At 45.1% G+C, this 27,421-nt stretch overlaps 1 protein-coding gene across 1 annotated transcript; it reads right to left on the bottom strand.

Annotated features, from left to right (window-relative positions):
- Positions 1-252: 252 nt before the first annotated feature.
- On the bottom strand, positions 253-25,689 carry LOC146176724 (uncharacterized). The gene is made up of 5 exons (XM_084582936.1): positions 25,583-25,689; positions 22,868-22,998; positions 22,721-22,788; positions 12,676-12,762; positions 253-581 (listed from the first exon to the last, which is right to left on the bottom strand). Exons 1-5 carry the CDS (start codon positions 25,685-25,687, stop codon positions 421-423), a joined length of 552 nt encoding a protein of 183 aa, XP_084439062.1. The 5' UTR covers positions 25,688-25,689; the 3' UTR covers positions 253-420.
- Positions 25,690-27,421: the final 1,732 nt, after the last annotated feature.

The following is a 27,421-nucleotide window of genomic DNA, read 5'->3' as shown; positions in this document are numbered from 1 at the left end:
CCCGAAAGTGCCCTAGAAATACTGCACATGTCCACTTATACCAAAAAGGCAGCTTGCTAATAACTGTACAAAATCAACTCCTCGATTTATATTGCAAACCCTACGTGTGCATGCATGAAAAATTCCCGTGTTTAAATTTTCCGCAATCTTAATTGTGCCTAAGCAGTCTAAATGCACAGGGTCAAAATGTAAATTGCGAATATTGGTAGATAAATAAATAGCTGCATAATGTGTGGTTTAAATTTTGGAGATTGGATTTTATTACTTAAGACATCAGAATTAAATTAGGATGACAAAACACAAACGAAACAATGGGCAAAATGAAACAATGGGTCCTCAGAAAAGCAGCATCACTTCCATTCGCAGTTTAGCAGGTTCATTTAAAAGCTTTGGCAAGTGTCCGGCAAAACGTATTGAAATTTATGGTGACTTCTTGAGTGGGAATACGCTGCGGCATTCTTCAGAGTAAATTTGGTAACTCGTATGGGTAATATTTCGAAAATATTGTATGCAAGGATTAATGAAAAGTTCCTGTGTGTTTTCAGGATCCCTCAAACGCAGTTCGTACCATATGGGAGTTCCTGAAACAAAAATACGAAAATAAGTATAACACGCTTGTGTTTTTTACCTTTCTTTATAATATGCAAAATTATTGCAACTGTATGCTTTAGGTAATAGCTGCAAACGGTTTGTCAGCAAAATAGAAGCATTTAAAATAAAATTTGAGGATAGACTCCCAGGTTTAGTATATAGGACTGCAGAACGCCGAGCAACGCCGAGCAGCGAACTTGCGGCAGGATATTATCGCTGCCGCGCGTCCTGCAAGGGCTGTGTTGTGAGTGTGGCAAGAATGCGGTGGCCGTGTGGAGGGGCATGCACCCCGCATTCGGGAGGTAGCAGCCACGATACCCGGTGCCGCCGGGTAACTACCGTTTTCCAATTGCTCCAATATTTCCCTGACCTGGTGCTCGGCTATTCTGGGGGAAGAGATTGTGAAAAGGGGCCATGCACCAAAAATGTTGGTTCACCAAACCTGCCCTCTCAAAGCAGCAAATATAGTTAACATTAATTGTTGCGTCGTCGATTCCGATACCATGGACATATTTTAATGTTACTGACGACGATGAAGGATTACGATGGTGTTGCAGAAGAGGAGGAAGAAGCGTGGGTGTCTGGGTGCTTGTCCCGCTGCCTCCGCACTAAAAACAAACACCCCTTTCTTATTATCCCGCTGCCTCCGCACTAAAAACAAACACCCCTTTCTTATTACACCATAACAATATATTATTTTGTCGTGAACCCTGTTTGACAGCTGTTGAGACTCACTTCATTGCGGCTGTTACGCAGCAAGTGTTAACTATGTCACAACGCTTTTCGGTTACGAGGCTATGTATTCTATGAATGCAGCTTGTTTACAACATCGACCTGAATATCTTTCCGAGACATCAGTCGGGAATATGAAGCAGACATTTTGCTCTCATTTCTAACGTTATGAAGGTGCGAATTTTATAAAAAAGACACTTAGACCAATCGCTACATCGCTACGTTATCGAGAGATCAAAAAACGTTCTTGTAGAAGCAAACGCTCAGAATTACGTCTACCCTCATCGGTTTTACCTGCCGCAGCTGGTTAATATTTGATACCAATAATTAGCAAATATACGCTGATTTTAGAAGACAACAGTTGATAGGGAAGTATGTTGCAGAACAAGATTTTGCTCGGGGCATGCTATTGAGTCCGTCATACGTGCTTTAAATATTGTAAATATTGTAAAATTGTAACATTGTATTATTGTAATACTGTAAAAGAAAGAAATAATTTAGGAAGGGTTTCCCAATATGCCGATTGGTTTCGTCTTGCATGAAACAGCATATAGCCATTTCGTTCACTATGGATAAATGTGCCGTTCGTCAGAATGCACCACCACACGTCTCATCCAACGTGAAAATATGTTTAGTTGCTGAAATGTGTGAGAATCTAATTGAGCGTTAGTTCGGCTGGAATCAGCTGTGCGCCAACTTTGAACGTTTCATTGCATATGCGCCAGACGTTAGTTAACTGCTTTCTCTATTTGCATGCTATGTATTCTCTGTATGACCTATAATTCGTCTGATGAACATTTTCTACGCCTGCATAAGACACCAGACATGGCTGGTTTGTGATCAAATTATCGTGCCTTAAAAGAGTAGCTCAACACTGGTGCACCCTGTCCACCTTTCGAGGCACAGAAACGGTGAAATCCTATCACAAATCCTGCAAAATGCCTGTGAACACCACAGGAAGAAAAGCCTTCAGTCCGAAGCGAATTCGAAACCTGCAATTTCTCGTAGGAAGCGGGTACGGAATCCCGTAGTTGTGGCTGCTGCCCTCATAAAAATTGGTCATGAGCATAAGGGGGACTGGCCGCTACGGGATTATCATCCCGTAGCGGCCGCCGCCGGCGCCGATCACATCGCGTGGAAAATGCAAAACATTCTCGTGGTGTTGATTTCACTTGGTCGTCTCAGTCAAATTTCATTTGTGGAAAACATTTCGCGTATGGTACTCAATCGACCTAACTACGTAACAGGCGTAGCATTTTTTGGTCCTGCTGTCCTGCACTGGGCCGCAGGACGTCAGTAGGGTTGGGGTGTCGTTAAGTCCTATGCTCGCCGTGCTGTACACGCGCTAAATACGTATAGCAACTATGTCATCGGGACACCAATGGGGCCAGGTCGGTGCGAGGCACAGCACGATTTCTTAATTTCCTCAATGACACCATCCCGGAACTTCCATCTAAGCAGATACATAGTTTACTTGAATTGCCCACTGAAGGTTACATACGCCAGGATGAACTTTACCACATACCTTACTTGGAGGAATGAGTGGAAACGGTCAACAGTGCCCCGAATGTAATGAATCTTCATCTTACCTGAAAATTCGAACTCAAAAACACGTTTTTTCCTTCTCTCCGCTAATAGATTGTGTGTTGACAGGGAGAGAGGCTTACGCGCCAACATAACTCGACGACATTTCAGTATTTTCCTATTGCAAGGAGGATCGCCGGTGTCATTTGTGCGATATATTAAACAGGCTGTGAGTAACGGAGTTGCCTTCCCATGCATGCAAGCACCAGCTCGGAAGAGCAGGGTTTGAGTATCTTGCTGATGCGATCGGGACGGGCTGCGGCAGAATTTTCGACTCCAAGAACGCTGCCATAAACGATTATTCCAGTCTCGGAGCCAAGTTCGACATACGCGGCTTTGTCGGGTTGAATGGGTATATAACATTGTATCCCAGGAATTTAGGAGATGGCGAGTCCGCTACGGACAGTTTAATAAGAGAAAGTAATAAAGTTGAAATAGGACGCTAGGAAACAAGAGGCTTTCATTCTTCAGTACGACGCATGTGAGAGAGGTATGGGTGCATTTGTGAGCCAAAACGATGAGAATGGTGAAGCGCAATTTGTGTTATCCGTAAGCAGGTAGTTAAGCGCCTCGGAGGAGTGTGCCTGTTTAGGGGGATCCAAAGCATTTAATGCGACTTTGCTAGCTCACGATTGGGAATGGAGGGTGACCGCTGTCTATTGACCACTACCTACTGAAAATTTTAACATTAGTTACCGCAAGAGCTGTGAAAACGGGAATGCTGATGGGCTTAGCAGAGGCTTTATACACCGCTTCAGATGCTCCTCACAGCCTATATTTCAGGACTAAAAAAGGTATACTTTCTTGCCATATAATGTTTTCATTTTCAGATGCATTCTAATTATTCGCTCGAGGTTATGCTATGCTTATTTTAGTGGTATAATTTATGTTTACCTGGAATACTACTTTTTGAAACCTTATCGACCCTATGTCTGCCTAACGCAACGTCAGCTGCGGTTTTGGCACACTAAAGTATGCATGAAAATTTTAAACGAGTGGTGCCAATAAATCGCCCGTGCAGTTCTTCTCGCAGCTCTTCCTGCCTTAACCCCGACAAGTGGCCATAAAGAGAGAGAACTCTTACGGACTAATTTAATGCTTGCTTGGTTAACCGGCACAAATCAGGAGGGGGATATTTTCGAGTGGTTGCAGAGTGGAGGTATTATGCAGACATCATCCCTAATACCCTACGTCTGTACATCTGCCTGCAGCATCCGGGGTCGGCGAACGGTACATTTGATATGGCTGCTTCAGATGGCACTTAGGAGGTATGGCTCCTTTCGGGACCTCTTCCGGCGGCGGGAGAGCTGTCATAATCGAGGTGCAGCTGAGGTTGTTTCGGCTGCTCCACAGTTGGATGACAGACGCCAAGCAGGTAGACGGCGGATGCCCGACGTCAAACTTCAAACACTCCATTACCAGCAACGGTGATGCGCCGCCAGCAGTGGCGAAGCGGAAGGAGGATTCCGCTTTGGACAAGTCTATAGAAGCTGGGCTCTGAGGAGCCATAGCCCCCTGCAAAAAGGTTTGTAGCACCCCCTCATCTCCTTCTCGCACCGCTGTAGATATAAAGCGGCTGACAAACAGCCCACTGTTAGACCACTTGGGTTGCTTCTAACTGCTGCCTCCAAATTGGACAGCTCAAGTGGCAGCAAATTCCTGACCTATATAAGCAGGCGCATTTCCGCTGGAAGAGGAGACAGTTGAAAGCTTCCGTCGACTACAGTGCAGTTCGCCTAGAGGGGACGGGGCGCGAACCCTCTGTTCGTAGCGGTGAGAGGACGGAATATTGCTACCCGGACATTTAATGCGACAGAACTCCATAACGGCTGACGTTTCGCATAAGGTGATGGGTTTTTTGTTGGATAAGTTATTATCTTAGCAAGTGACATATCAGTGCCCTATGGAAGATTTGTTAATTGCTTTATTTTATGCTATTGCAATTGTTTTATTCATTGCTATATTTAGAGCCCTACAGGCTTTGACCTAACCAAGGTGGCAGTGTTTATGTAAATAAATTTGTTATAAATAACATAAATGACTTCTTGCTAACGGCAATATAGCAAAAGAAGTGGCGCGGGTAGGTCTTCTAAAGCGAATACAAAATAACCAAAAGTCCATAGGGTGCCAGAGTTGATTCGAAGGGAACACAAGAAAGGAAAGGGCGGCATAATAGTAGGTAGGTTGAATATGTTATGAATTTGAACGAAGAAATGGCTGCGAGTTACATAGGACAGCATAAATTGGAGGGATGAGAAAATGCCTCTGCCCCTCAGTGGGTTAGTAAGGTGTGGCATGAGGATGGCGATGACCAGGCTAAGTAGTATATTTTAGGTAGCGTAAAGGCTCAACGATTCATGGGGTATTGAGCTTGAGAGCGCAAGCTCATGGACAACACTCCACAGGTATACCTGTGATGATGGTGATTGTGCCGAGTGTGCGGGTGGCTCGAAAGGAAGTGAAGTGTGGCCGCGTGCGGGGCGGGCCAGTGCGCGTGAGTTTGTTCCGACAAGCGAACGGGTCGGACGTTCCTGGGCGTCGCTGGCGGCGGAGTTCATCGTCCTGGGCCTGGCGTACAAGGCCGGCTCGCCAGCACCTGCCGGGTACCTGGTCCGGGGTCTGGTACTGCCCAGCTCCATCGTGCCTGGCCGCCACACTTGTGCTGCCGTACTGGTGCCGCACTTTGCAGTACTCGGGCGTGACGCGGTACCCCGCGGTACACCGCAGTACCCCGGACTGTGAAGCAGACGCCGGACACAGACGCCGGAGCGTGGCCTGCCGCGCTACCGAGTCCTCGGGCGACTGGCGTGAACGGAGCACCGGCGGACTCGCCTGCACCGGCATCTAGTCCACGAGCGGAAAACCAGAAGTAGGACGGTTTTGTGTTGGGACATATCCTATTAGGATAAGCTAGGCTGTATGCATGTCTGTTGCCAGTTACGTTAATTGGTCAAGAAAAGAAAAACGTCCGTGTGTCTGTGAACCTGCTCTGCTACCTGCCCAGAGCTCCTGAACGGACCTGGGCCCATATATAACATCACAATTTGGCGAGCCTGCCAGGATCCTAGAAATTAGTAGATTCAAGGAACTAATAATTCAGAGACAGGGCAGAGAGTCGAGGACGGGTTCACACGCATCGCGACGTTTGAGCAAAGATGGACCTAGAGCGTCTAGCTGCGTTGGGCGCTCAGCTGGGTTTCTCAGGCTCCGAGCTGAGAGACTGGATAGATAAGGAACGCGCGGAGCAAAGGGCCGAACGTGCTGCTGAAAGAGAGCAAAGTCGCATAGCCGCGGAGAGAGAGAAAGAAATCTTGGAATTGAAACTCAGACTCCAAGAAGGAGCGAGGAGCAACACGACAGATGATATCGAGCCCATAGTGTCAGCGCCACAAGTACAGCTTTTCAACCCTCAAAAACTGCTACCCCTATTTGACGAGCGACGAGATGACCTGCATGCCTATTTGCAACGGTTTGAGCGTGTGGCAGTGGGACAGAACTGGCCTCAAGATAAATGGGCGATGGCCGTAAGTATGTGCCTAACTGGGGAAGCCTTGACCATGATCGGCAGGATGTCAGCTGCAGATTCATTAGATTATCAAAAGGTCAAAAAGGTCAAAAAGGCCCTTCTGCAGCGCTTTAAATTCACGGCTCAAGGTTACCGTCAGAAATTTCGAAAAGCTCGAGCAGAAGATGGCGAGACGGGAAGGCAGTTAGCCGCCAGGCTTTCGGGTTACTTCGACCATTGGATCGAAATGGCGAGTGTTCCCAAGACATTTGAAGACCTGCGCGATCATGTGATCGGTGAACAGTTCCTGCGGTGTTGCCACCCGAAACTCGTTGTGTTTCTGAAAGAACGGGAGTGCAAGACACTCGACATCATAGCAGACGCAACCGATCGATACTTGGAAGCTCAGAACTATTCGAACATCGGTAAAGTCCCTGACGAAGAGAAACCTCATACCAAGAGTTCCGTCAGCCTGCCGAATAAACCCCAGTTGCGGTGTATGTTATGCAATCGTCCAGGACATCGGGCTTCCGATTGCCGCACGTCCACTAGACCGGTGCTCAAGTGCAACTCGTGTGGAAAGGTCGGACACAAGGCCGAAAACTGCAGGAATCGACACCAAGAGGAAGAACAGAGTGCCGCATGCTCTGCAATTCAGGCTCCCAAACGTGCTGATCATCTTGACTGGCATACGGCCCGGAGCCCATCCGACTCTAGCAGTTGGGCGCAGGTCAGTAAAGACGCACCTCAGAATTCAACAGGAAGAATGCCCATTGTAGAAGGGTTTGTGATGGGGAAACAAGTGTGCGTGCTTCGAGACACTGGTAGTAATGTTGTTATTTTCCGCCGGGGTTTGGTCCCAAAGAACTGCTTCACAGGGCAGACCGAGAGGATAGTACTTGTCAATGGTACGGTAACCCAGTTACCGTTGGCAAGAGTACCAGTGGACACGCCATATTTCAAAGGCGAGGTGACCGCGCTTTGCATGAAGCGGCCCTTGTATGATCTCGTGCTTGGGAATATACCAGGTGTCAGGGCCCCAGATGATCCCAATCACGACTGGATGACCTCAAGCAGCCTAGAGCTTCATACCTCGCAAGATTCCCGAGAACAGGAGCGACCTGTGAATTTTAGACGATGTGTTGCAGCCTTGGCCAAGCCAACAGAAAAGAAAACACCGCTGTGCGTGCCACCCATTCTTCTCTGTGACATGACAAAGGACCAGTTAGCAGAAGAGCAGCAGAAAGATGTATCCTTAAAACGGCTATTCCTTAAGGTAGATAAGGAATTCCGATCAGGTAAAGGTAATTCGTACCATTTTTGTGAAGAAGAGGATATTCTTTATCGATATTACTGTATGACATCGGGAAGGATCTTCAAGCAGGTTGTTGTTCCACAAAAACTCCGGCAATCAGTCTTACAAATAGCACATGAAAGTATTATGGCCGGACATCAAGGGATCAGACGTACTACTGATCGTATACTTCAGGACTTTTATTGGCCTGACATACATGGAGATGTTAAAGATTCGTTAAGTCATGTGATAAGTGTCAGAGAACAACACCGAAAGGCAAAGTTGGCATTGCCCCTTTAGGCAACATGCCACTGATTACCACTCCTTTCGAACGAGTGGCCGTCGATCTCATAGGACCTTTGTCACCTACGGCTGATAAAGAAAACCGATATGTGCTCACCTTGATTGACTTCGCAACACGGTACCCAGACGCCGTCGCCCTTCCAGCTATTGATGCTGTGCATGTTGCTGAAGCGCTCGTTGAGATGTTTTCCCGCATTGGCATACCGAAAGAAATGGTGACCGATCAAGGAGCCACGTTCACCTCAGAGCTCATGAGTGAAGTTGGTCGTCTTCTTTCCATCAAGCTTCTGAAGACATCACCTTACCATGCCATGGCAAATGGTCTTGTGGAGAAGTTCAATGGAACATTGAAAACTATGCTGAAGAGGATGTGCCAAGAAAAACCTAGGTCTTGGGATCGGTATCTGGCACCGTTACTGTTTGCATACCGAGAAGTTCCACAAGCAAGCCTTGGGTTTTCTCCTTTTGAGTTGATTTACGGCCGTCATGTGCGAGGACCACTAACAGTACTGAAGGAGCTCTGGACCAATCAGCATATCGATGGAGATACTCGGTCAACGTACACCTACCTCGTCGAGCTCAGAAACCGTTTGGAGGATACGTGCCAGATTGCTCACGAACAACTAGCACGAGCACGTCAGGAACAGAAACTGTATTATAACCGGAAAAGTCGGCCCAGATGTGATGATGGTGCAAACGGGCAACAATAGTATTTTACATCCAGTTGCCTACGCTAGACGCAATCTGCTGCCCCGAGAAACACGCTATTCAACGATTGAGCGAGAATGTCTAGCTCTTGTCTGGGCAGTGCAGAAGTTTCATATTTATGTGTATGGCAAACATTTCACCATCCAATCTGATCACCAGCCGCTCCAGTACCTGCAATCCGTGAAGCATATGAACAATCGAGTGTTGCGGTGGAGTTCATTCCTCCAGGAATACAACTTCAGCATAGACTATATAAAAGGGAGCGATAACGTTGGTGCCGATTACATGAGCCGGGTGTGAAAGGTGTAGTAGTGTGTTTTGCTGACTGGAACGGGATTTAGAAAAAAAAAAAAACGAACTCGTGTGTTGCATTGTGGATTGTGAATGGTGTGTGGATTGTGACGAATTTTTGTGTGTTTCTGCTTTGTGGTTATTTGTGTAGTTTGTGCATTTATTCCCCGCCACGTCTCCCCCCTCCCGGCGCCAGAACAATTGCAAGAAACTGTCTTGGAACGGGGGGAGGTTGTGATGATGGTGATTGTGGCGAGTGTGCGGGTGGCTCGAAAGGAAGTGAAGTGTGGCCGCGTGCGGGGCGGGCCAGTGCGCGTGAGTTTGTTCCGACAAGCGAACGGGTCGGACGTTCCTGGGCGTCGCTGGCGGCGGAGTTCATCGTCCTGGGCCTGGCGTACAAGGCCGGCTCGCCAGCACCTGCCGGGCACCTGGTCCGGGGTCTGGTACTGCCCAGCTCCATCGTGCCTGGCCGCCACACTTGTGCTGCCGTACTGGTGCCGCACTTTGCAGTACCCGGGCGTGACGCGGTACCCCGCGGTACACCGCAGTACCCCGGACTGTGAAGCAGACGCCGGACACAGACGCCGGAGCGTGGCCTGCCGCGCTACCGAGTCCTCGGGCGACTGGCGTGAACGGAGCACCGGCGGACTCGCCTGCACCGGCATCTAGTCCACGAGCGGAAAACCAGAAGTAGGACGGTTTTGTGTTGGGACATATCCTATTAGGATAAGCTAGGCTGTATGCATGTCTGTTGCCAGTTACGTTAATTGGTCAAGAAAAGAAAAACGTCCGTGTGTCTGTGAACCTGCTCTGCTACCTGCCCAGAGCTCCTGAACGGACCTGGGCCCATATATAACATCACAATACCCACAGATGGAAGCGGTTAACGCTGTCACGTTAAACCATCAAGATCGGAGCTCATGCACCCTTCAAATGTATATCGTGGTAATGTGATGGTGAGCTCCCAAACGTTTGGCTCTGGTTCCTCTCTGCGCATGTTATATACACTTGAGAATTGTGATTACACGTCTCTCGCATCGAAATATCTTGCATCAGCAAGGTATCTGATTATGTAAAGCCAGCTTACTTTGAGTTTCAGACTGTAAGAGACTTGTCTTGTAAATGCGCTATTGTTCGTTGTGTTATCATGCAGAGGTTTCGGCAAATAGCCATTGGCTTCATTGTCCGCTTATGAATTATATTAATATTTTCTGCCCCTTTCAATAGCAGATTAACATTTCCTGTTATAGCGCCTACAGAACGATTGCATCATAATTCCACCAATTTTTCGAACGTCCTTAGGTTTCTGTCTTGATTCTCTGCATTGTATTCAGCCTATTCTGAAGAAAAAAAAACTTTCCGTGCCGACAGTAGCGTTATGGGATAATCACAAACCACTGTCCATTTTTTATCGGCAAGCTTTCTAAGCCTACGCGTGGTATTTGGGGCAGTGACAAGATCATTGCTCTTATTTTTTGTGACTGTTTCAAACTCAATGCCGAAAGTCAACCTCTACGCTGGCACTGGAGAAGTTTGGTCTACGCCCACTGAAGGACTGATGGATTCTTGAACAGTAGCCGCGACGTCATAATGCAGCGAACTCCTGCCAGGTGCTCCCGCCGTTTCTCTAAGAGTTTCGCCTCAACACCAGACTGGTAGTTATGTGCTCTTCGCCTACTGACGATTTCATCCTTCCCCACAGCATTTCAGCTCACCTCCATATCACTTGATTCCTTTATTATTGTACGGTAACCAGCCATTTTTTATAAATCTGCGCGCAATGGCCTCCTACATGAAAAGATGCCTTATATTTTTACTGTTATTTTCATCAAACAGTACTATTATGATGTTTCAATTCAACGTCTAGCTTTCCTTTTGAACAGCCTCGCCTCCTTGACCCCAGTGCGACATCCGCATTGTGCAGCCTAACCCAAAGTTCTTAACCTCTAAAAACTACGAAGACCTTCCCCTATCCTGCAGAGAAAAAACCCTGTAAAGAACTTTAGTAAAGTCTTACTATCAGGTCGAACGTTATAGTTCAGGCAAGGCTGCGGTGGCCGTATTTCTTGCTTCACAATGCGTTTCGTAAATGAAAAAAAGAAAGCAAAATATTAAGATATTTCTGCTTTTTTACTTCTTTGCCGTTTTATATCTTCAGATGCCGCAGGAGTGTTTACAAGTCAATCCAGAGGATGTTATCTGCTTGCTTAGTCTCCTGCATAATTATGTTTCTACAAGACCTAAAATATTACATTCGTGGTTTTGATATCCAGCAGTATTAGCAATACTCTTAGCTTCAATGGCACCCCACGCAGCTGCCATTATTGCTTGAGACACTCCCTCAAAGGCTTTTAATTTTGTGTCATTTTTTTCTAATTATGTGTTCCTATTTATTACCTACACTAAAATGAAAGGTTTGACTGCGCTACCAGAGACGAATACATAGATGGACACGGACAGGATGGGCGCTAACTCCTGGCAATGTCTAGTGGTGTTTTTGTCTTTGTTAGCGCCGTGGAACCTATCCTTTTAGTTGATATGCTCCACCTAGCCCAGCAACTGATCTTATTTTACCGTATTGAAGGTGTGTAAGTCATGATTGGGGAAAGCAATATTGTGAATTTTGCTTTAACATTTTTATAAAAATAAACTGTGATGTTAGCCATATTTAGGTAGATTTATTCCCCTGCGGTTTGCGGTCTGCCAAATACCTCATCCACAATTACTATGTTATGTGCTAAACTGTCCTGCTGCGCTTAAATGCTTTATTATGCTACCTCCCACAATATTTAGTGATTAAATATTATATATATATAGAGAAAACTTCGCACATCACTAATTATTGTGTTTATATGAAGAAACCTGTAGGAGACATTCTTTCATAAGCGTTATTTCAATAGGTCCCTTCGTCTCAGTGATGACTAATGTTAGTACAAATGAAAATTTAATATCGACATTGCTTTTATCTTTTCCTAAGCTGTGAATATTTGCTGCTTTCATATGTTTTTTTAGGTTGCTTGCAAATGCTTGTACTCGCCAGTTAGGCGGAACCTTCGCTTGTGTTTCCTTTACTTCAGAAGAATCGACTGTTGGCCTAGTTGGTACATCATATCAGTAGATACATGGCGCAAACTAAACAGGACGAAACAAATAAATAAACATAGACAAGGCGCTGCTGCAACTGATGTTTTCAACACGAACTCACCTTATTAATCTTCGCATACATCCTTGCCATCTCTCCAAGTTTGTTCTCACTTGCGCTCGTTTTTTGTCAACGTGGTAGAATCTCCGTCTTACTCCATTTAGCTTACAAACCTATGTAGAACGCGCTAGTCTACATGGTTTACAATTTTATTCAGATCTCTTTAGAACGAAATCACTGTATTGCCTTCTCTTCAAAAGTTTGCTGGTGGTCTAAACATATTCTGGGATAATGCATGTTTGATGTTTGATCTATTGTGGCAGACTGTGTGCTTTATATATTTCTTTATTTTGGCGATGATAAACAACATTTTTTCGCAGATTTTTATCTTAAAGAATTTAGTTTGCCGGAATGCGTGACTGAAACAACCACTATTAAGTGGTTGTTACAACACACGTTAACAAGATTTTAAAAAGTTACCAGTCCTTCTGCTTATAGAAACAAGAAATGGCAGTTAGTACTTACCATCATATAGATTCACACTAAATACTCCACAGGTTTGCGTTTGAGACGCGAACAGCAAAGTTTCAGTGCCATACACATGTTCGCTTGCTGAAGATGAGAAATAAAGAAAACACGAATAATGATTTCGAAAAACTGTGAATGTTATTTTTAACTTTGCTAGCATGGAAGTTATGCTTTCCTGATTACTGAACATGCGTTCTGGCTATTGGCGGTCTTACCTGATCTCAATGCTCTAAAACATTTAACAGATTCTACCTGTATTCACGCACTGGGTGACAGAGTTCAGTTTTAAAGTAAACAAGGTGTTTGGAACTATAAATAGCCAAAAAAAAGAACACACATCACGAATGTACCTCGGCCAAAAAAATGAGGCCGAAAAATGTTAGTTTAGCTGCTTAGCAATATATGAAGAAAAAAAACAGTGCTTAAGAATGAGAGTAAGGATGATCTTTATTTGGACACTGAAGGCATCTTGATATGAAGCTTTCATAAAAAGACCACATGCTCAGCCCCGGTCCCCATAGTATTGGGTAATTAGCCACCATTCGTTCCATTTCGAAAACTAAGAGTTGGATCTGGTTTGTAGCGTTTTTCATTACACACTAGTACATGTTTTCTCTCAGTGTGACAGAGCTCGAATGAGTAATCTCACAGATGTGAAGCCTTCACTCCGATATACTCATAAAATATGCTTGGGAGGTGAAGCTCCCGGGGAAGCGTAGTATAGTCGCGACTGCTTTGTTGATCATTCCGTGGTTTTACATATGCCTATGTGAATTACTCTTATCTAGTCGTTATATTGTGAATCGTAGCATCCAGTTTGTTCTGTACAAAGTTTAGCTGCAAGTATTTTTAGTAATTTTTTTGCACAGAAATTAAAGCCTGATTCAGAACTGCAAAACTGGTATCTTTGACAACGAACGCGAGGATCTTGTGCTGTGCTCTAGCGGTACGGCTGTCGCTACTGCTCAGATTCGTTATTTATTCAATCCTGATTATAGTGTAAACCATTTGGTAATACATGAAGATAGCAAACATGGCGGATAACATTGGTTCAGGAGGTAAACACCGATATGTACTTGATGCATTTGCGGACACCAGCGAGGGATGTCAGAGGTCCCAGAAACAATTCACTGATTAAATGACCTAGAGGACGCTTGATTGTTCAAGATATTTTGTAAACAATTTAAAGTGTGAATGGATGTTAAAAATGAAACGCGCCCAGGTGCACCGAAATATTAGATCAATATTACATTTTTGTTTGAGCCGAACTTTTTTTGATGTTGTTAATATCCCTTTTTCTAATGCTTTAGCACTGTTATATACTAAGTTGGCATAGTGTGTCGATAAACGATTGAACAATATAAATCTAATGTATATGCTACATAAATGTAACATTCCTGAAAATGTAGAATAGCTTCGCACGCGTTTGTAAAGACCCACAGTTTTCCGTGGTACGCAGCATGCTCACGACACAATGCAGTACAACTCCATAATAGAGCACACTCCTAATCTCACATTTGAACAAATATCATAAAGCCAAGGACGGGCGTGCAACGTGTCATATTCGTGAATGGATAATAATCAAATCATTCTCACAAAATATTAGGGCTGTGCTTGCATTCTACATCTGGCATCGTTTCAAAGCTCTAGTTGTAAAGAAGTGTTATTAAAAAGCATGGTCACTGGAAGAAAAAGGGCAAAAGTACTGGGACTTAGGGTTTGAAATATATGTGCTGTGTTGCTTTATAGCTATGATGCAAATATTATTTTAACGCTTAGAATAAAACATTGGAATATCATATGTTTTAATACTAAAATAATATTTTCAATGCAACATAAAAGACTATACAACATTATTATAATATTCAAGGCAACATTAGTGCAATGTCTATTTTGAATGCTTCATTAACGTTAGAGCTATATGACGGAACGTCAGGCAACTTTCAAGCAACTTTGATTAGAATTTCATAACTATATTTTAATTTTCGGTACAACCTGGGCAAAGCCGGAATATAGATCCGAGTGAAAAGCTGTGCGCAGTGCGTATGAAGCAGTGACAAGATTCCTCGGTGACTCGGTGGTCTAAATCGACCGAGTGAGATGCCGTTAATCATAAGGTTGCTTGGAAGCATCGGAGACGGCTGACTACGAGGCTCATCATGCTGGCACGTATGTAAATTGTCCTGCACACAGGAACGGCATGGCGTGAAGATTAATATAATAGGTAAAACCCAATAACGCTCTGTATGAAGGCGTTGTCGGCGCAGGTACCGAGGAGCTGCAGCTTGTCCTAACTTCATTCGTTCGAAGGCGTTTCCATGGTATGCATATGCCCCCAAAAACAAGGTGAAATCTATCCTTGTGGCCAATAAAATGCAGAAGTGACTACACTACCTCGAAATCAGCTCACGATCTAGCCCATGCGGATGTTTCATCGAGATTTTTCTTGGGGAAGAACAAAGTACTGTAAACTAAAATCTTTTAAATTCGGAGGCGTAGCAGGAGGCTAGGACACGAGAGCAACATACAGTGTCACTTTGTCAGTAGCTACAAACACCATGTTTTTCAGCAGCGATGCATGATTGGTTTACATTGCTGTTTCCCTCAAGCCGGCCAAACGCTTGGAAGTGGGAGGACGAGGGCAACATATAAACAAAAGCCGAAGCAAAGTGTACAGGGGGCACGTTTTTCGCTTTCGGTGCAGAAGTAGACATAAATAGAGGAGTAGGTTTTCACGCAACAAAAATAGCGGAGATGGAATAGTGAGGAAGTTTTATATTATCCGCTTTGAACACACTACTGTTTACTAAAAAATACGGCACCAGAATTGCGACTTATGAAAGTCTCAATGCGGGGCAGTAGATTGCGTCCGCCAGATTTGGAGTATCCATGGTACAGAAGGCTATTAGGGTGGCAAGAGGGAGGTGGAACAAAACCGTCCCTTATTCGCTATGTTCAGGGGCTTCCATCTCACCAGGCTTCGAACTTTCAGCATGTGATTCGCTAGAAAGTATCCGAGTGTCTGCCACAGTCTATCCGCAAGCTCCTGTTTTGATGCCGCTCATCCATGCTGACTCTGCAACGACGTTCCGGCGGGAAACGCTTACAACGTTCTGTCTTCAACATTTTCCAGTGACCTTGTCGTAAACCGACACTCCTCGTCTTATGTACGTTTTTCCCACCCATGCTGCCTTAGTCTATTTGATGCGCATTGTTCTTGGCACCACATTGATCCTAAATGCCATCGCCATGCGGTGCCTGGGCCTAACACTGGGTCAACATCTAGCTATTCGTCAGTCGATCCCTTTCTACTTCTCTCCCGCACCTTGCAAACTACATTCGCCGCTCTTGTGCACGCTACCGTAACCCGTTTAAATTGCTTCAATTGCTTCTTTGGCTTTGTTTACAGCTATATTGGTCAGCGACCGACACCTACCAGAATGTGTGGTAACTTCATAACTCCAAAAACTTAGTGTACGTTTTCTGAAGAACAGCGCGACTTGTACAAGGACGGAAGGAAAACAACACGGACTTAGTGTACGTATACGTTGCTTTTGGGACCTCAGTCTGTCGACACTGGCACTGCTTTCTGGTGTACTGGTGCTTTGGAAGCCTCCAAAACAAATGATGCCGCTATTATTCATACAGCTCAGCATGTACCACGTCAGATGTGGATAGCGCTTATAAGCATAGCTGGCAGCGTCGCCCCCCCCCCCCCCCCCAGCCTTCCGATTAGCAGCATCCAATAAACCAACTTGATCACTACATCCATTCTGGAGTTTCTATCAAGCCCATGGATGTCTGCGGATTACGTTTGCCCGCTATAGCTCGTATTTCTGGGATAACTGGTGAATTATTTAACCATTTAAAAGTATTATAGTGTTTGGTAATCGATCCTACACTGGCAATAGTACTAGAAGTAGGTTGTTTGGTCGACTGAGTACTTAACGATTTCCTGTCAACTGCTTTGCGGCATGGCGAACCCTAAAACTACTTAAGGAATATTTTCTATGAAACTACTTGTAAAACATCTGTGAGGTATTACAAGCCCTTAGAAGCAAAAAGGCCAAAGCCCGTTGGCAGCTATATGAGGCTATATTGAGCTCAGGTTTCGCAGCTTCGCCTTCATAACTGCCAGTGAATGGCGTGCGGTAGTGTTCGAATTGTGGCTGTAGCTGGTCGCTCTCCCATCTGAAGACGTGGCTAAATCCATCTTTGTCGCGCCCCTACGTCCTACGTTGCCTTGGAGACGGCAGGAACGCAATGCAAATAGAATTAATTTACCTCTCTCAAGTGCCCGGCGCGGGGTAGTTGCTTAGCGCCCTAGGCTGCTGATTAGAGGAGTAGTATTCCCATTGTGAGTCGAGGTCAAGTTTATGAGCTAGTGAAGAAAGGTTTTCGCCTTAATAAACAAACAACATGGACATAATGCTGTGCATCACATACAAAGTGATAAGCCCGCACGTCGACGGCAACCAGCAGCAAGAAAAAGGGATTTGAGTGTCGTAGTATTACTCTCTATTTAAAGTCGTCGCCTTGATGTTCTAGTATCGCCGGTGAGGGATACACATAAATAATAAAGTTACATTATTCGGCGTTCTCTGCGATTATTAGGGTTTACAGCGAACAATACGCACGATCTTTGCCAGCAGGCAGCTGCCCTGTGATGTCCTGTGATGTACCACCGGGGATTACTTCGTGGTCCAGTTGTCAGTTGTAGCAGAAAATATTGTATGAGCCAAAGTGCCGCTGTAAAGATTTCCACTTAGTCTGCAGCGACGAATGGTTATCCATACTAAAATTTGGTCTTCCGGCTCGTGCTCAGCGTCACGTCATCGTAGGGTGTGGTTTCGGGCGCCTGTTTGTTTCCAGTATTCATGTAAAACCTGGGAAGTCATCAGGCATCCTCTGCGCGGTTGAGGTAGGCGGGACCGTCGGTGCTATCCTCCTCTGTCTCATATGGCAGCGTCACGTCGCGAGTAGTCGTAGGCCCCTGCTATACGCAAGATACAATGGCGTCACGCCGGTAGTCTCCTCGACGTCGGTATTTTAGGCAAAGATCACCTAGGGCACAATAGTGTCCCAGTTATTTTCAGCGATGACGTGCGTGACAATCATGTCTGCAATGATTGTATTCTATGAGTCTCTTCGACTGCGTGTGATTGGCAGTTGTCCTTTCATGGGTCGTTTGGATGTAATTCAGAATGGCTTGCTTGTGCTTCGTCGTAAAAGCTGTTTCTCTTTACTCCAGGAGCACATTACTACTAGGCAGGTGTTTTGCTTCGGAGTTGCGCAGAATATAATTAGTAGCCACAACGATCTTTGTTACCCTTTGAGGAAATTGGAACAGGGTGCAGGAGGTCTATTCCTCTTTTTAAACGGCTAAATTCGAGGCTGGTATGGGGTTGAGCAGCCCGGAATGTCTCATCAGGGCCCTTTGCATCGCTGGCGCCTGCGTAATGTCTTAACGTAATGGTTGACATTGGCAGCTAATCGTTAATACTACTACCCCTGAATTCGATACAACGTGCATGCAAACCCAAGCTGCCATGCTCTTCCCTCATCTTCGAACTCCAGTGGAATTTCCTGCCTAGACCTATAAAATTCCGAACAGCCTTAACTAAAGTAATGTCAAATTCTTGAAGACGTACCTCAATCAAGTAAAGCGACCGGACGATAATTTAAAGTTTGCGAGATAGTACAGATTGTAGTGGTAAAATAAAATCCTGAATGGTCGCTTGTTACTAGTAGCAGCAAAATTTTTATGTGACCTAGAAAATTGCAAAACATTTTTCTCTGCATTCAACAGCCTAGGGAACGAACAGAAGTTTACAATACGTAGTGACACTCTTGAAGTGTTAGACGAATATGTATGCATAGGTAATGTAGCAACCGCAGATGCGGACAATTTGTCTCCAATCTTGTCTCCGTCGAGTACTGATGCGACCGTGGCACACTGTTGCCACTTCACATGGCGGCGGCGGCGTAACTGTCACAGCATCGTCACTAGCCGTGGGTAGATATTCGTCATTAGCTTGCCGTTTAGCTATCTGACCTCCTAAGTAGCTTTCACTAGTTTACCTGTTGGAGCTAGATGACTTGCCTCGCATTCAACTTAAACTGGGCGACGCAAAGCGGGCCTGTGAACGGCAATGGGGAGAGAAAGTTAAGGTTGGGGTTGGAGGCGTCAATGGCAAACCACGGAGGTCCATTCATCTGTATTGACAATGAGGTAGGACGCTAGCTCACTCACTGTAGTAAAAGCACAGCGGGCCGTTCTTCGAAGTCTTCCAATTGTATCATATTTCCTGGTGCGTTAGAGTCGTTCGTAGGGTTTGGAAGCGGGCACCAAGGTGCGAGATTCAGGAACATGTTAGAAAGGTCGAGGGCTTGAAGTCTCGAGTGGTGGAGGCAGGCTGCGTAATGTGATAACTTAGCTACCGTCTTCTGGTTCCTGTACAGTGACAGACAAAGGTAGGGTCGCATCGCGTGCTGCATTTTATCATGGACAATGCCCTAGCAAGTCACTAATTGGGGCTTTTTGGATACTGGTAATATTCAACGCAGTCCTTACCGCACAATTGCACGTATGATTTTCCGAGGCTTTTACTTCCCAGCGAGTCTATATCGGTGTAAATAGGGGAGGCCTGGGTAGTGCGGTTGCATTGGCGTGCACATGAGTCAAGGTTTCTTTCCATAGTCATCGCTTGATGATGCAGGTAGCAATGATGTTTTATGTGTTCTTTCAGAATTAAACATAAAAGGTCCTTGACCCTTTGCATTAAAAGCTGCACCTTGCTTATCTCAAGCATGGCAGGGTCGGCACGAAAAGAAGGGATTCGTTATCCTAACGTAGGTGACTATGTACTCTTTGGCGAGCTGGAGCTCGGACTGAAAGAGCAGGTCGGCTCTCTCCTTCCTGATAATGCTGACAAATAACTCAAGGGCTTTTTTTGATTGGCCCCCAATTTATTAGGGTCGGCACGAAAAGAAGGGGTTCGTTCTCTTAATGTAGGCGACTAGGTACTCGTTGGAGAGCTGGAGGTCGGACTGAAGAAGCAGTTTGGTTCTCTCCTTCCTGATGATGCTGAGAAATAACTTCAAGAGCTTTTTTGATTGGCCCCCAAGTTGTTAAGGATGTATCGTGGTTTTCGTACCACGTACGAGATAGGCCCTCCACTGCAAAGAAGGATTCCTGATTCATGCGCATCGTATCAACGCTTGAATGCTGCCACTTGCTTGTTTTGTTCCAGCCACTTTTCTGGATCTGATCTGCTGCTGAAAATCAGTAAGGTGGGCTGGTGAACAACATCTACGGACGCTGCTCATTGAGCCATCATAGATGTCGAGGCTTCCATGGGAGTTCGACTGTAGGCTGGAAATATTCCTTGCTCCGCTGGTAACCTTAAGGCGATGGCTGCTTCGGTTGATTGTAGACCGGTTTTCCGGAGTGGCATGCTCTGGGCTGACTGATGACAAGGGTTGTTGTGGGTGTCCTCACCAGGCATATCTAGCTATTGTTCATCAACAGTCGCTGCTGACAGCAACTGCAGTGTGAAATAAGATGACAACGAAAATATAGCAAATACCCAATGCTGCTAATTCTTAAACTGCTCTGCTGCATGGAAGTCTTAAGGTGTCAGACGAGAGGCCACTTCCGGATTCCATGATGGTGGTGTAAAATATGTACGACAGAATCAAGATGCTTACCTAAGTCGTTATGACATGAGCTGCAGTGTTTAACGGGTCCTTCCTTTTTTGAATATTTATAAATATCCAACAGCAGTCACGCTGATTTAATTGCAGTTAAAATGCAAAAAGGAATTTCTATGCCGCTATTCAGGTTGAAAGTTGTAGGAGAAAAATTGCGTTGTAAGACGGAATTATACCTTTTCTTCCTTTACCTTTCTTCACAGAGAAAAGCAACGAATTGTTTGGTTGTCATCAACATCAAACAATAGTTCGTGCTAAAGCTACCTTTGTCTATAATTGCAAAATGAAAACTAAATCATCATCCTCGTTTTCATATATCTCTGCGGCCTTATCTCCTTTTGAAGAATAAAATGTATAAAAACCTGTGAAGAAAAACTATATCTCAACGTACCATCATGAATTTTCCCACCTTATAAAATAAACAACGTGTTACCGATGTTCCAACGAACACTTTCAAAAATGCGTGAGAACTGACAATTTAAATAGAAAAGGTATTTCAAGGAACAATCTGTCAGCTGCGGCAACCCCCCTCCCTCATATTAGGGCGCAAAAACACTTTGTTATGCACCCATGCCCAAGAACACGCTAATTACTCTTTTTTTCTTCGCAGTTGGGTGGTTAGTCCCGATGGGAAGTGTCGGGCATTGAACAAGACGATGCCATGTCACGTTTCGAAAAGAAGAAACACTCCGATAATGTCCTGCAGCACTAGAAAATGCGCTGTTTGTGTAGTGCGAGACCGCTGCAAAGCGCTCAGACGCCCAGGAAGGTCGGCATAGATTCGGCCTCTAGTAAGGACGCGAGAGGTGATTAATCCGCTCATTTCGAACTACATCCTTCATTGGGCCAAGTCATGTACCTTACTTTGCCTAGCAGATTGGCGCCATGAAAACGCCAACATGGCCAACTGTTTCGACATTGGTTTTTACTGAGAGCTACATTATCTGCATTCTCGCCGTTTTGCTGTAGCTCTCGCTTCGCCACGTCTGCGCATGCGCGAAGAGCCGAGTGACATCATGGGCACCCATGGTGCACCGCGCTGACCGCGGAGCAGACGCCGCTTGTCTCATACCGAGGAAGTTTCTGCTCTACTGTGCATGTGTGCGTTACCGAGGAGTCTCGCGTGCGCAAGGTAGGGGGTTCGCAGCGTCATTTAAAGCGAAGGGATGATACGGTGGCGTAATCACTGCCATAAAACACAAAGTGAGCGGGGCCGACCCTCCGCGGAGTAGCAAATGGGAGAACCTTGATCGTCGGACCCCGAGGTTGTGGCCGTACAGTTAGCCGTTGAGGCAATGAAGAACGAGCAGCGTAGGGCCAAGATAAATGCGGAGACGACGGAGCAGGGAGGACAGCGCCTCGCCAAGTGCAGACGCAAGGTCGCGGAGCGGAAACAGCGGCATGTCCTGGACCTATTGAAAGACTGGAGCAAAAAGCTGTAGACGGCCGAAGGCCGTGAAGGGCCGTTGCATGACTGACCACGTGATCATGCTCATTTCTCGCTACGTATAACCAGGCATAGCTGAGCTAAGCCACTGGAAATGTTTCACAGGGGTAGAGAAAAATAAAATTCACGACACATAGTAGCAGAGCAGGAATTTCTGTTTGGCGAAGGTGCCAGGTTTAAGGTCAGCACAAGACGTTGCCTCATGAAAGGTTTTACCTGAGGGGTTTTTTCAGTTTGAGTTTTTCCGTCCTACCTTTAAGTACATGCGCAGGCGTCCACCGCCTTCGGGCTATATATGTACACAGGTACCTTTCAATAAACATAGTTGGAGTCAACGCCTGTCCCGTTCGTCTTTCTGTGTGTTCCGTCAAATATTTTAGCGGTGTTGTTTCTTTCGTTAAACGCAATATAGCAGCTGTTTGCAGCATATTATTTCTGGCAAGCTACACAGTTTGTTTTCGCAAATATATATTTTTTTCTCATTAGCGCTGTCTAGATTTCGGGATCCTTGAAAGTGTTCTGTGAAGCACTCAGTAAAATTCCCAATTTTATCGTAGTTGTAACACATTATAACCGAACGTGACCCTACTAGATTTAAAGAACGCTTGACATGTCATTTCGCTTCATAGCCGATTGTTTCCTCTTCCTTTTTATTTGCAAAGCCTCCTTCATTTGAATTGATGTATTTGAGCATTTTGACTTTTTGTAACTATGTTTAGACCATGAACGATTGTTATCTTTATGTGTTACCTCCCCCCCCCCTTATGTAATACCCCACCCGGGACCTTTAAGGGTATAATAAATGATGATGATGATGATGATGATGATGATGATATAGTATACAGATTTACAGTTGTCACAAACAAAAATATTCTTCCTCACCTGCCGGTCCAACTCTCATCCTATTTATATTGTATTCGTCAAAATATCCGTGCATCATTTCACTGCTCCTAACGAAAAAATAACATAGCATTGTAATGACTGTTTGACTCAAAATCTCTTATAAAAGATGGATTGGAATTATCTTACCATTCGGTCTGGAAGTAAGACCTGTTAAATAATATATATCTTTGCGTTATTTTCTGCATCAAGTCCACTTTGCAGAGGACAGTAACTGCAGTTGTATTATATGTCCATATTGGCTTTGAAGTGTTCACAAACTGTCGAAAAGATAATAAATATACGACATGTTTATACTAGAAGAGAGATATCCATGAATAAGAATACGAAACATCGCTTCTATTTCACTCTCATTACAGAACTAGACCTAAGAATGCATAAGAGGAAAAATGGCAAAGCCCAACTTGCAGAATATTTACACTACGTGCATCGTCACTGGCACTCATACAATCATCGTAATCATCACTACATAGAGCTACTGTCATCATTATAAACTAGCTGTATTGTCATTGTCATCGCTTCTGTGATAGTCATGCTAGATGACGACAATTACGGTCTGCTTATCCCCAGCCCTGATGGGAGTGTAGTGTGCACTCACTTGGGATTCGGAAGGATAAAAGTGCGGTTCCCGATGGCGGCATATATTTTTTCTTGCCAGTTCGTACGAAGATTTATTCCCCAAAATTCTTCCGTTTCTTGAAGAAGGTGTTCATGATTCTTACTTATTGCCCTCTGCAAACTCAACTAGTAACTCCTCCCTGTTATTCCTAGAACCAGTGCCATAGTCGCCTAGTGCCTGGTCTCCTGCCAGCTTTTTCCCTACCTTGGCATTGAAGTCGCACATTATTACAGCATACTGCGTCTTTCCTTTCCACATTGCCAATTGTACATCTTCGTCATCATGACATGTGGGTGCGTAGGCCTGTAAAATCTTCAGTGTATATCGCTTATTGGGCATAATTAGGATGCTTGCCACCCTCTCATTATTGTTTTAAAGTTAGTCTATATTACAAACTATATACTTTTTCACAAGGAAACTTATTTGCCGCCACTCCAGTAAACCTCGATAACACAGTACATGCCCGTCCTCCAGTAGAGTAAATGCCTCATGCGGTCTCCTAACCTACCTAAGCTCTATGACATCCCTTTTCATGCCCTCTGGTTCACCTAACAGAACTGCTAAACTAGCCTTAAAAGCTAGGGTTCTAGCGTTAAACGTTCCCACGGTCAGTTTCCAATGGCGGTTTGTCCAGTGGAGCCAGAAAACTCTGAGCCCTCCCCGCTGCGTCATAGGTATGATAGCTGCCGTGGCCAGTTTCTCCACTGCCGCAAGTGACCTAGGAACGGGTTTCTTTCGGAATAATCATGAGAGGTAGCGGCTAGTTACTGCCAACTCCCGTTCTGTCGAGGGAGTGAGTTGCCGGAGGTGTTCACTGGCATCAGGTCATACCCCAAACCTATTTATGCAATTCCATAGACACGCGGTCATTTTATCCGGTGGGGAATTGCGTGGCCTCAGGATTTGAGCCATGGCCCTCTTGTATGCGAGGCGGGTATTCTACGTTCCACTACACAGTCCCATTTCTTGTGCGCACTCGGACCAGGGACTTGAAGTGCGTGGTGACTCGCCTACCTTTCCAGGCCGCCCCTCTAGGAAAACACAAGCAGTGCATGTCACAAGAATGAAGTTGTGCCACTCTCGGTACTCTGCCTATCAGCTCAGGGAGCTCCGTCTGAGAAGGTCGAAGTTTCATGCAGCGCTAAACAGACCAAGAAGGAAGGGTGAAGAAAAGGATCGCTATCTTTAAATTAACGCACCAGGCTAAGGTTGCATTGCATCCTGTAAATGAAACCTAAGGTATTATTTAAAAACAAAAATAAAGAACTGCAGCCAGTTACGTATCTATAACTGTTTGAAGTTTAAAATTGGAATGGTATAGTTAGCCACCTGGTTATCACCTCTGTTTTGTATGCCTGGTAGCACTTGTATCCCTATATGCAACTGTCATCCTATTTCGGCAAATGATTTTCCATACATTAGTGACAAGCTTCACTGAAGCACCAGGTAGACTTTACATCACTCCGAATTACATGCCAAATTAAAGTCGCACATTGCGTCAGAGTTGTACACATACTGCTCAGCAGCATGACCAGATGGGGTCTTTGTAGGCTGAAGCATTCATTTGCTGCTGGCCATTTAAACTAAACTGCTAAAGGCACTCGACTGCTGAAGCCAAGGGCGCCTGATCGAATGGCGGTTGTGGCGGAAGCTGTTCGGCGGAGGAAAAGTGCGATGTCTAGTGCACGTTAAATAAACCCAGTTACTCGAAATTTCCGAGGCCCTCTATTGCGTCCTGCTCTGCAAGCGCCAGAATGTTCTTTTCTGCTGCGTCTTGCCAAGTATGCGCACACATGATTCGTTCTCAGGCAAAAGTATATTTCCAAATACCGCTATAAATAGTCGCCTAGTTTGGTATTTTAATGCTGGGACGGAAATGTTGTGAAAGTCTGAAGCACTCAGTGTAAAACTCTTGGCGGAATATCAAGCAGAATCGGAGGTACCTAATCAGCTACTTCAACGCGTCGTGGATTCCTTCAGAACGGAATATGTTTTTGAGCGAATTGTGTGCAAATTACGGTAAACTTGAGAGAGGTTGGCAAATACATTGCTATTCAGTGCGGCATGCTTCTTTACACCCCCCCCCCCCCCCCCCAGTATGAGCTTATTCACACTACATGTACTTTACCCTTTTGCGTCAATGGTGGGATAATGCCTAAGGGTCATAAAAATATAACTTCCTTACAATTTCCTAATGAAAATAAAATTACTAAAATATACATCACCATCTTCACATCAGGAACTGCATTATTCTCAGATTGAAGATTTTCTGGCTTTACAATTAGGACGAACACACTAATAAGTAGAAGAGACACCACAATTCGGCCCATTCTCGTCTAGAATTACCAGTGTATTATGACTGTTAAGTAGGACCTGTTATTTATATCAAAGACTTAGTAAAAACGAACGAGAACGCCAGGTTTTAGTGACGCACATGAACTTTCACAGCGTACTGAAGACCTCGTAAACGTTCTGTCGCTCTCTCACCTGGGGATTATTTCTTGCTGTACATTCATCTGACTTCCTCTAGGTGCGTCTGAAGCTTCTTGTAAGGTCTAACGGCGATTGATAAAGTGCATCACGCCTCTGGATCAAATATTCTTCCATATGTGCAAGCGCTTGGCTTCACATATACGAATTTAAAAGGCCTGATTTAGTTACCATTTTAAAAATGTTGCCTAGGTCTCTAACCGAAGCATACTGTTGCAGCCACTGCCGGTAAAGGATGGAGCCATGAGAGCACTATTTTCTCAAATACTGAGTACCACACTTTACATTTGGCACTTGTTGACTCGCTCTTCCGCATTTAGTGAAATTGCTGTCGTGAATTGCAGACATCGTCTGCGGCTGTCCTTCGTTGAAGTAGGCGGTTCGCAACTAAATTGAAGTGCGCAAGAAATGCACATTTTAACGCAGTAATGATTGGCTTCATTTACAACTCCGTTAGTCCATCACGGTTCCGTCCAACACGGCAACAGGACATCCATAAGTGCCCTCTAAGAGTGGTTAAAAAAATTCGGTTGTTGCAAGTATTACTACCAGTATAGCGTACTGTTACTAACAGCGAACAGGTTTTTATTTCCAGCCTGCAGGAATGGCATTGCGAAGAATATCCTTAGCCGGAGAAAATCTTGTGCGTGCATTGATACACAGCCGTTTACGCAAAAATTGCGGCGGTGACGCCCCTTGTCCACATGGTGGTCAAAATCTGGCACCTCGAGATAGTGTGGGCTGGCTACTGACCCTCAGCAAACCAGGCGCTCGTGCTTAAATGACCATTATCGTTTTGTTGCGAAAGCAACATTCCGTTGCCAAAGTTAGATCTCGGGTGGCCGCCGCTACGCCGCGAAAAGGAGCTGCGCTCTCCTCAAAGAAAAAAAAAATGTCTCCACCGGCGATCGAACCTCCATCCCTCAGAGCTCCAGCAGAGCGCTTTAAACAACTCAGGCATCCCCGGGATTTTTATCTCATGGGTAAATTTTTATAAAAAATATGATACCTCTATTTTCTTAAACTTGTCCATGTCGGAAGTTGCCGCGCTACCTAACACGAGCGCCCCATATCCCTAGCCCGACAATGCACCACCATCAAAACGTCAAAATTCTGGGAGGCACACACATTCATCTAGAACTGATGCTTGGGCGAGTTGGTATGCCATTTTCTGAAGAATAGCGCGACTTGGACAAGGACGGAAGGAAGAGAACACGGACAGCGCCTGTCCGTGTCGTCTTCTTTCCGTCCTTGTCCAAGTCGCGCTGTTCTTCAGAAAATAACATTCATCTAGGTACGGCATCTAGTTTGGAGGTTCTTCGTGCGCGCAATATACACTCCTCAGCAAAGCAGACTGCTCCCGAAACACAGATCTTGGTGGTATGGAATGCCTGGCCGTCATGTAGCTTTTCCAAAGACTGAACGTAGATCATAAGGCACAACAGAGTTTTTGTTAAAAAGCTAAATATAATAGTACAGGTGTAAATTTGATGCCCTTTTTAAGAGTTCTTTCTAAAATGTCCAAAACGAACATAGCATCACGGCACCGAATGAAGCAATGATCAATTGTCACG

Source organism: Amblyomma maculatum, chromosome 10 (assembly GCF_055883805.1).
Source record: "Amblyomma maculatum isolate TAMU_Amacu chromosome 10, ASM5588380v1, whole genome shotgun sequence".
Taxonomy (NCBI): Eukaryota; Metazoa; Arthropoda; class Arachnida; order Ixodida; family Ixodidae; genus Amblyomma; species Amblyomma maculatum.
Note: the sequence above shows the minus strand (reverse complement) of the source record. Positions and strands in the feature narration are given on the sequence as shown.